General features: G+C 40.6%; 1 protein-coding gene across 1 annotated transcript; it reads right to left on the reverse strand.

The window, feature by feature from the left end:
- On the reverse strand, positions 1-9,134 carry LOC132067626 (protein DETOXIFICATION 18-like). Its single transcript, XM_059460917.1, has 5 exons — positions 8,985-9,134; positions 1,867-1,907; positions 767-1,002; positions 528-646; positions 1-132 (listed from the first exon to the last, which is right to left on the reverse strand). The coding sequence occupies exons 1-5, from the start codon at positions 9,132-9,134 to the stop codon at positions 1-3; spliced, it is 678 nt and encodes a 225-aa protein (XP_059316900.1).
- Between the last annotated feature and the right edge of the window lie 1,831 nt (positions 9,135-10,965).

A 10,965-nucleotide genomic window follows, 5' to 3' on the forward strand; every position in this document is an offset into this window, starting at 1 on the left:
TTAAGCTAGAAGTTCAGTTTCTCTATTGCTATTTTTTGAGCCCTCTACTTTTTTCCATCTGGTCAACAATGTCAGTAGCAATAAGCCAGACGCTTGGCAACCTAGAGCACATATCAAGCCAATCCATAAACCCTGCATCATATTTTGTCAAAAACAAAAGCTTTAATCAATAAACCATACCTCAATTCTATATTAATTGTTATTAAATATATTAAAGCAAGCGAAATTTGGTGGAAAACCCACATGATATGGCACAGACGGAAGCCCGTGTGCAACAGGGTTCAACAGCGAACCAAATATTATTCTTCGACGTGTAATATACATATATATATATATGTGCGTGCGAGCGCGCGAGCGTGCGTGCGTGTGAGTGTGTGTTTAGGAAGGGACGGTTCTTTCATTCCATTGATAGAAGTCTAACTAGAAAAAGACTTTCTTTATTACTTTGAGAACAGAATTATTGGTTTGATCGACAAACTACGTGGGTTCAATGGAATGGAATGAAAGCATGGCTGCATTTGAATTACCTGAGTATGTAGGTTGAACTTGAAAGCAGTGAGGCATGCTATTGGCATGCCGATGAAATAGAATGTTCCCAAGTTGATGCACATAGCACAACGCTGCCACCCCCATCCTCTAGCTACCCCTGATCAATTCAATGTACAATTTTATTAAGGTTATTGTGAATGCCAAAACTATTATATACATATACATAATACACACACACACACAGAGTATCACGAATACTATAGAAACAAAATCTGACCTGATAAAATTCCTTGAGAGATATTGAATATAATGGCTATTAACAGAAGAGGTGTCATGGAGGCAAATTTGTTAATTATCTCCGTGCTATCACTGAAGAAGCCACCCAGGAAATATGATAATAAAATAGAGAACCAAATATCAAGACCTACATCAATAGATTGCACGAGAGTAACAGACACAACATGTTTAGCTCTGTCAGTATTTCCAGCTCCTAACTCGTTTGGAACTCCGGTGCTGCATATTTATTAGAAATACACATTAATTTGGTATCACTGATAAATTGAGGGATAATAAGAAGAAGATTTAACTTACATACATTTATAATGTAATAATCGTTACTCCTAGTACATTATATATGCATGCATGTTAACCAGTTGTAGCAATTCACCCCTATCTTTTTTGTAAACTAATCTAAATTATTGATAGAATATACGAGTCCATCAGACAGAGGACGATTTAACTTACATACATTTACAATGTAACAATCGTTACTCCTAGTACATTATATATGCATGCATGTTAACCAGTTGTAGCAATTCACCCCTATCTTTTTTGTAAACTAATCTAACTTATTGATAGAATATACGAGTCCATCAGACAGTGTGGTTCTCTATCTATTCCCTAATGCAATACAGAAAGTAAATAACACAAGATATTTGTGTGGAAAACTCATTGCTCAATGAATTAAAAACAACGACCTACTCCGGTAAGATTTCCTCAAACTTCACTAAACTGAGAAACTTTCATATTACAACCTATTGCAATTTGCAACCTAGTAATTAACCTCATAATCCCTCCCCCTTACAACAACTCTATTGCAAGGCCTTTACAATAACTCAATTGCAAAGAACACACCTTGACTAACTCTAGCCAAGTAAATAACTTAGAAAGGTTGAAGATTTGTCCTACTTTTACACTTCTTGAAAGCTATGTAGGAATACAAAATAAGAACAAAAGAAAAAGACTCAACAAAACTAAGGACTCAAAACATCTTCAGTGATTGGAACTGGTGCAAATCGAATTAATCTGTCATGCCCCGAACCATGGCCTGGGCGTAAACACGGCACTCGGGCCTTGCTTGTATGTGTCCGAGCGAACCTCATGGCTTGCTTGTCAACATAGGCATCAAAACAGTATATCTATATGATGCAATTTAAATGAATCATGAAAATATAATTTGCGGAATAAAGTTTTGAAATTATCTTATAGCATGAAAATTCATGAAAACGTAATAGTCTGCAAACATGAAAGCATAACTGACTCTGTGAACTAACATCTGTCTATGAAACCTCTAAAACATGTCTCGAATTCTAACTACCAGGACATACGGCCCCGGACTACCATAATCGCATACTAATATAGACTCCATGTTGAACCCCCGAGAGGAGTGGGGCTCACCAATAAGCCGATAACCGAGGTGATCCATCGCGTTGTGTGTATGCTCCTCGAAAATCGCAGACCGCACCGTGAAGTGCAGCCCGGGCAAAAGGGACGTTAGTACATGGTGAATAGTACTAGTATGTAAAACCTGCTGAAATGAAGAACATGGCACAACATAGGTATAGGACGTGAACTGAAACTGAATGTAACTTGAACATGATATGAAACGTGAGTAAAGTCTGGAAACAGTAAATCAATGGAAATACATGTATATAAAACTCGTTTGTAACGTGGGGAAGGCTATAGTATAACCGACAACATGGTCTGGTACTTGCGTCCTACCAGCAGAACACTCACACCTTGCCAGGGATATGAGATTTAGGTAATAATAGCATGTAAGGATCCAAACTGCATAATGAAGGTGTTGCCTCCTTGCTGACAACCCTTATCCTACGGTGGCGACGTAGTTTCAGGCTATCTGAGCCTTCTCGGTTAACTAAGCAATCCCAAAAACATGAACATGATATAGTTGGCTAAGAAGCCCATGATTTTCGTGAGATAACTTGTAAATAACTTGTAATCATGATTTCACGAAATAACTTGTAACATGGTTTCATGAAATATCTTGTAATATGGTTTCATGAAATAACTTGTCGTAGCCTTGCAAACATGTTCTTGATTCATGAGTAATAACAATAGTTCATAATTATATATATATAATTGACTTGAAAACATGCTTGTAACTTGCTACATAAAATCATAAAATTTCATATAAACATAATGAGAATACATGAGGAAGAATTCATGATTCATGGATTAAGCTAGGGTTCCTAATAACCGTAATGGAAGATTAGGAATACAATAACGAATATAGATACAAAATCCATGTACATAAATACATAACTATGGGCTACCAATATGTTGGGTTTAATGCCCTAGGGTTTGAACTTCATGGATATCAAGAAACGGAGCATGGGGAAGAACGTAGAGATTCTCACATGTGGATGGAAGTTCTACATACCTTAATCGCTCCAAAACTTGAATTAAAGACTTGAGCTTTGAAGAGGATTTCTAAAAATCTTGAATTCTTGAACCTTGAGATGGGTTTACTCAAGTTAGAAAGAGATTAGGGACTTGAATTCAACCTAAAATCATGATAAAACTTACCTTGTAGGGTTCTTGAGGCTTGGGACTTGCTCTTCTTGACTTTAGGGTAATCTTTCGTGAATGGGGTGCTGGGGAAATGAACCCCAAACCTTAAATATAACTTAAAACGCGTAAACCCGACCTTTTGACCCGAAACTGACCCGTTTCGCGATGGTTCGCCGATGCGGGTGCATCGCGCAACATTCTGAAGCTAAAAACTCAGAGTTGCACGATCTCTCCGCAAAGCGGGGCCATCGCGCTCTCTCTCACGCGCCCTCACGCACCCCGAGAAGTGACGGGTGTCGATTTTGCACAGTATTCGGTAAACTGGACATAACTTCTTGTACGTAACTCTGTTTGGGCTGGGCGACCTACCGTTGGAAAGATATTTCAAAGATCTACAACTTTCATTGAGGAAGGTTCCTCAAATTCCCAACGGATTTGCACGAAATTTGACTGGAAGTCAGACGTATCGAAAACTTAGCCGATTCTATAGGGTTTCAAGTGCTTTACTATTAGCCATATTGAGATAATCATATCTCCTTGATCCGATCTCTGATTGGCTTGGTCCTTATATCGTTAGAAAGGTATTTCTACATACTATAACTTTTATTAAGGGTACTTTCCTAAATTTCAAACTGATCAAGGAGTTATCGCTGCCCGAAGTAGGCGTATCAACCATTTTCGCAAAACGTTCAAACCTTCAGTTTTTCCGCTAAAACTCTAATGCTATGAGTCTAAACTTAGTTCCAAGATGCAGGGTGTTACAATATCTCCCCCTTGGGATCATTCGTCCTCGAATGATGGGTCATGGTTAAGAGTATGGCTGGACATGGCTTGACTATATGAACGTGAAGGAAACATGACAGGAAACATGGAGACTGAACTAACATGACATGGTTACATGGAAACGTGACTACTGAGACATTAACATGGGCACTGGGTAGCTGACATGAGCATGGAACATGAGACATAACATGACATGGGCTATGAAAACTGACATGACATAGTTTCATGAAAACGTCGATCTTGCCGAAACATGAGACATGAATAGCGAATACATGAACTTGAACGTGAAACGTGAGGCATGAATACGTAAGGTACATTATAAATTTTCTCCAAAATTTCATTAAGCCATCATTAATTCGATACTCGTAATTTTTTCCCGACACACAACATGTACCTTGCTTTCCTTAACAACTTTCGTCTCCTACCTCAAAGGTCTTTGAAATCTCGTTTAGAATCATTAAATATTACTTCTTACTCGTTAACATGTCGTATATGTCATACCCTTTGTGGGTCTATTCGCGGTACGCTAACGGGGAAATTTTCAAGGTGTAACATTCTCTCCCTTTTTTTTTGGGCATTCATCCTCGAATGTTAAACATTCGGGATTCTACAAAATTTTGCCAAAGTTTTCCCTGTAATATGGAACTACCAACCTGTCACAACTGCCCATAATATCATTGTCTCACAGGGCTACATCACAATATCACTATAAATTGGCCACACACGGCCAAAAGCATGAAAAGAAAGCTTACATACCTCAAAATCTTGGTGTTTCATCATAAATCTCTTCTGCGGGCTGAAACAAGTGCGGGTACATGGATTTCATATCCTCCTCGGCTTCCCATGTAGCTTCCTCAACTTTCTGACTCCTCCACAGGACTTTCACTGAGGCTACTTCCTTAGTTCTCAACTTGCGAACTCGACGATCAAGAATGGCTACGGGGATCTCCTCATAGGTGAGGCCATCCTTAACTGTTATAGTATTAGCAGGAACAACCAACGATGGGTCTCCTACACACTTCCTCGTCATGGATAAATAAAACACTGGGTGTACAGCAGCCAAATCTTGTGGCAACTCAAGTTCATAAGCTACTAGACCAACCTTTCGTAGAATTCTATAAGGTCCAATATATCGGGGACTTAGCTTCCCTTTCTTGCCAAATCTCATAACACCCTTCATGGATGAGACTTTAAGGAACACCCAATCATCAATCGAAAATTTTAAGTCCCTTCGCCTCACATCCATGTAAGACTTCTGGCGACTCTAAGTTCAAGCGCTCTCGAATTAACTTGACCTACTCCATAGCCTGATAAACTAAATCTGGTCCTAACAATTCTACTTCACCAACTTCAAACTAACCAATCGGTGACCTGCACCTTCGCTCAAAAAGGGCTTTCAAATGGTGCCATACCAATACTAGCATGGAAATCTTTTTTTTTTTTTTTTGTAAGTAAACTCAATAAGAGGCAGGTGGTCATCCCAATTACCATTGAACTCACGGACACAGGGTTACTGAACTGAATGAATACAAGATTACTAAACTGCGGAGCTACTAAACTGAATGTCTACTGAACTGACTGAGGACTGGGATGACTGAATACTGGGCTATCGAATACCGGATTAGCTCAATACCGGATCGGCATGAATACGCGAGTACCGAACCGATATCCGAGTATTGAACTAACATGAATATTATAACACGAGATCCGAATAACGTATCCGTCCGACCATTTGTCCGAGAATGAAAAGTCGTGCTAAGGTTCACCTCTGTACCCAATCCTTTCTGAAAGGATTTTCAGAAGTTCGCTGTGAATTGAGCACCATAATCTGAAATAATAGACACTAGGGTCCCATATAGTATGGAAATTTCAATAACGTATGACTTGGCATAATCTTCTGTTCATTTTGTGGTCCTAACTGGCAAGAAGTCGTAAGTCTGTCCACAATCACCCAAATTAAATCATGCCTCCTAGCTGAACGAGGTAGACCTAGAATGGTGAGCTTCTGACATAATTAGCTCTCTGAGCCATCTACATCTGGAACACATAATCCGCCCGTATCTCAAGGTACCATTATCTCCCTCTTGTTCAAAAGCTAAGGCTTTCTTTCGTTCGTGAATCCCATCTTTCATTTGCGCAGCGAGGAATCACCAAACTCGCTTCTCTCTAACTTTGATGACTAAGGAGGAATAAGCCATGTTCGGGCAACAACTCCACCCACTTCGGAGTCTGAAAATCGAATTCCTAGCTTGGATAAGCGGTGAACTTCTTTCTCCATAGTTCTCTTGTCTGCCTAAATCATGAGCTGTACTTCCTAAAATACTCATAGTGCTGTTGTGTGCTAAGTCTATGACTAGCACCTTAAAGATTAGAGTCTTGTGCAATGGCACTACCCTTTTGACACATAACTGGGCATGATCTTATAGCTTTTCTGTAATCGCCTAATCGATAGTAGTTGAACTTTACACGATCCGTTCGACGATCATTCTACTCACTTCTAGTCTTCTCTAAGATGAGGCATATTCCCTTATAGAGACTATCTCATTATGCCAACCTAACTGAACTGAGGTTCTTCATATCTCATACTAACCCTTCGGGTCTTCAATTATCTCACTGGACTTACCGGCGATTTACGCATCTCCCCCTTAGACCAAGGCTAACATCTTATACTTACAAATTCTTCTCTTTTGATGGGATCCGCTAACATTTCTTATCTTCTCGTAATTCCTTTGTACTCTACAACATTGATGAATCTTTCGACTCCCATCCGAGCAATTTCTCGCGGGGAAGAACTAAATTTACTTACATGAACGGGTTGCTACTGTATTCATAACTGGCATACTCCATCTTAAGGACTTTACTCTGCTCACATTGTAAATCTTAAGGCAACCCCTTTTTTTTTTTTTTGACAACTCTTAAAGGCTGTTCTTCTGTAGTTTGCTCTCTTACAGCTTTGCTGATTTCTTCTTCCACTAATCACTCTACACTGAACTTAACTTAAGCCCTTCGTTTCTAACACACATTCGGATGTATCCGAACTGTCACCCACTTAAGGTGTTCATCTGAATAGGAAATCATATCATATTTCTCAAAGTCAGCCGTACTCGTAACTTAGTCAAATCATATCATTACTGTTGACACGGCTTTTCCAGACATATTACGAACTTATATCTCATTCTTCTTCTATTTCTAGAAAAAAATTTCGTAGTTTCCTCCGTATTTCTTACTATCCCAAAACCTGCACGTAGGAAATACCAACAATGCCTCACAAGGCCAGCATATATACATATATATATCATATCATATCCTATCCACACAGGGCTCCCAATTTTAACAACAGTGATGAACTTACCTCATATGTCCAACTCAAACTGTACCTGTTACACTTTCCTGTTTATTTTCCCTTTCAATCTTTAACCCGTACGGAGCGGGTCCCGATGACCTCCGTAGAATACATCGTCCGCCTCCACCTTCCCGAGATCCTCCATGATTTACTTTTTTCCCCGTAGACTTAGCTCCTTTTCTAATTTCTCAGATATCCTCTCCCTGTTGTATTCTATTCTCCTTTCTCAAGAACATCATTATCATTCAACATACCATTCATTCCACAACACCCCTTCTCGAGCAACTTACATTGTATTCCACTTTCAATAGCACTGGAAGTCTCATTCGTTACCAGTAAGTATTGCATGATTGTACCCTCTATGGGTAAACATCCTTACTTAGACCTTGAATTACCTGTTCATCTCCTGTGCATTCGAAACGTACGTAATTCGAGAGGAAGAGAAGTTACTTATTGCTCTAAGCTTCATGGCACGATCTAGAGAGAAAGAAAACGAGACAAACCCGAATGTCTTGGTGGTCAACTTTTTATATGTATGGGGCCCTCACACATATAAAAGTGACCCCACTGGACACGGTTTCATAGACTCCCTAAGACTCTTGAACCTAGGCTCTGATACCAAGCTTTGTGTCACGACCTAACCCCGTAGGCCGTGGCACGTGCCCGAGTTGGACACTCGTACGTACCTTTATCCCACATTAGCGTAATAGCAAAATAAACATATATAATAATTAAAGGATGTCGACAGATGATGCACAAAAGTGAGTGTGGCGCACGAAAGCCGATCAGGCCGTCACAAAATACATATATACAATCCCCAACGTACACAAATTCACAGAACATATACAGAACCCACAACACATGTCTACAGACCTCTACAGACAGATAACATGAACATATGACGGGACAGGGCCTCGCCGTACCCCTGAAAACCGAATGTAGATATGTATCAGAAAAAGGCTGTACCAAAATGTAAGCTCCGAACAAAGGAGCACTCGTAAGGTAGCCGGTAGACGGCTCCAAGCGGGGCGGACTAATTCGGGGCTTGGCCAAGGCCATGCACCCCTATACCTTGGGCCTAAATTTTCATCATTTTTTCCAAGCCCAATTGACGACGGGTCGCATGTTGGAAATTCACGGGACTAATTTACAAGATTCCAATTTTGTCCTTAACCTCCCTTAATATTTCCGCGTTGATATTTCCTTAAACATCACATGCACATTAAGTAAGATCCAATTAAAACCTTATTTCTTAACATTCCGAATTATTTCCAATTTTTCCGAATATGCACAAAAGGCGAGGTATAACATCCTCCCCCCCTTTAGAACATTCGTCCTCGAATGTTAAGCTAATCGTGTAGGGGTTTGTAAATAATTTAGGGAGGAGTTTCCTCCTTTTTTTTTTGGGCTAACACAAATAATCCATTACTTAACCAACACAAGTATAAAGGAAATTTAGGTTACCTGAGGGCGCCGGAAACAAATGAGGGTACTTCTTTTTCATTTCTTCTTCAGCCTCCCAAGTCATTTCCTCGCGGTTGTTGTTCCGCCACAATACCTTAACTGAAGGCACATCCTTGGTGCATAGTCTCCTCACCTGGCAGTCCAGAATAGCCACCGACTGCTCCTCGTAGGCCAGCTCCTCAGTCACCTGAATGTCCTCTACAGGAAATACTCTGGAAGGGTCGCCAATAAATTTACGAAGCATAGATACATGGAATACCGGATGTACTGCTTCTAAATCCGCTGGCAAATTCAATTCATAAGCAATCTTGCCAACTCTGCGGACGATCTGATAAGGTCCGATATACCTTGGACTAAGCTTCCCTTTTTTACCGAATCTCATGACGCCCTTCATAGGTGACACTTTTAGGAATACCCGCCCTCACCCACTTGGAACTCCAAAGGTCGACGGCGATTATCCGCGTATGACTTTTGTCGACTCCGAGCCGCCAACAATCGTTCTCGAACGAGCTTTACTTTATCCACCGCTCGTCGGATCATATCGTGGCCGATTAATTTAGTTTCGCCAACATCGAACCGCACCAATAGGGGACCCGCATTTCCTACCATATAGTGCCTCGTACGGCACTATCCGAATCGTCGGAATAGTAGTCGTTATTGTAAGCAAATTCAACAAGTGACGTATGATCGTCCCGCCTACCTCGAAAATCAAAGACAAGCCCGTAAAGATATCTTCCAACGTCCGGATAGTGTGTTCGGCACCGCCCATCACCGCGGGTGAAATGCCGTACTAAGGCTTACCTGAGTCCCCAGTCCTTCTTGGAACGACCTCCAAAAATTAGCTGTGAACTGGGCACCTCTATCAGAAATAATGGATACGGGGACGCCGTGGAGTCTGACCACCTCCTTAATATACAACACCGGCGTAGTCCTCTCGCGGGAATACGTAGTCCGAACCGGGAGGAAATGGGCCGAGTACCGGCAAAGCACATCTATAGAAAAATCTATCTCCTTTCGAGAGTGACCCGAAGTTCGTCGGGAACACGTCCGGAAATTCATTAACTACCGGAATCGACCGCAGTCGCATTTCGCCTTTAAATCTTGTACCCGAACCTGTGTGATAGATATAGCCTTTTCTCGATCATCTTCCTCGCCTTAAGGTACGAAATAAACTTACCTCCTACGATGCTACATTACTCGCCCATTCTATCACCGCTCTCCCGGGAACTGGAAGCGAACTACCTTCCGCTGGCAATCAACATTAGCATAACAGGAAGATAGCCAATCCATACCCATAATTGCATCAAATTCAGTCATGTCCAGCTCTACCAAGTCCGCCTTAGTACAACGATCACATATAATTACCGAACAATTTTTATATATTTGTTTGGCAATAATAGAATCCCCCCAACGAGTAGCTACCTCAAATGGCTCTATAGGCTCGTTTCATCCCGATCTTATCAAAGAATCAACGGAGAAATATATGATAATGTAGAGCCCGGATCATAAACACAAAACCGAAAAAACGGACCGAACCGAGATTAGTTCGGTTTTCGGTTTCGGTTTTTTCGGTTTTTCGGTCCGGAGCTTTTTTAAAATAAAAAATTCGGTGTTCGGTTCGGTATTCGGTTCCGGAAAAGATTCGGTTAAACCGAAAATTTAATAAATAATTTTTACTCCCCTCTACTTCAGAGTTCAGATCACTTAATAGCCCACTCCACTTTGTGTCTTTCTTAGGCCCACTTTGTGAACTATCTATCCAAATTAGTATTACCAAGAAGGTTGATTTGGAAAGAAGGTTGAATCTGGCCAAAAGACAGTATCTAAGCCCAACATGATTCTTTTTGTTGACTAAATTATTTTGTTGTCAAGTATTTCAATCATAGAGAAGCCCCCGCCACCGATATCCGAAAAGACTACCGTTATGTGTGTCATAGAGGATATGGTCTTCATTTCTTTGGTTTACTGATGCATTTGAATTCAGTTGCCACTTGCCATGATAGAATTATGTCTCATCTATCAGTTCACCAATACTATTTTCCTTTCATTTTATATGATGGTATTTTACTAGAACT

Source organism: Lycium ferocissimum, chromosome 1 (genome assembly GCF_029784015.1).
Source record: "Lycium ferocissimum isolate CSIRO_LF1 chromosome 1, AGI_CSIRO_Lferr_CH_V1, whole genome shotgun sequence".
NCBI classification, from domain to species: Eukaryota; Viridiplantae; Streptophyta; class Magnoliopsida; order Solanales; family Solanaceae; genus Lycium; species Lycium ferocissimum.

Excerpts from the sequence above, each read along its gene's own strand:
- LOC132067626 (XM_059460917.1), bottom strand. The coding sequence starts at position 9,134 with ATGCTTCGTAAATTTATTGGCGACCCTTCCAGAGTATTTCCTGTAGAG. Across the intron at positions 647-766 it reads CTCTCAAGGAATTTTATCAG|GGGTAGCTAGAGGATGGGGG; the intron begins GTCAGATTTTGT and ends TGAATTGATCAG. Across the intron at positions 133-527 it reads AGTTCAACCTACATACTCAG|GGTTTATGGATTGGCTTGAT; the intron begins GTAATTCAAATG and ends AATATGATGCAG.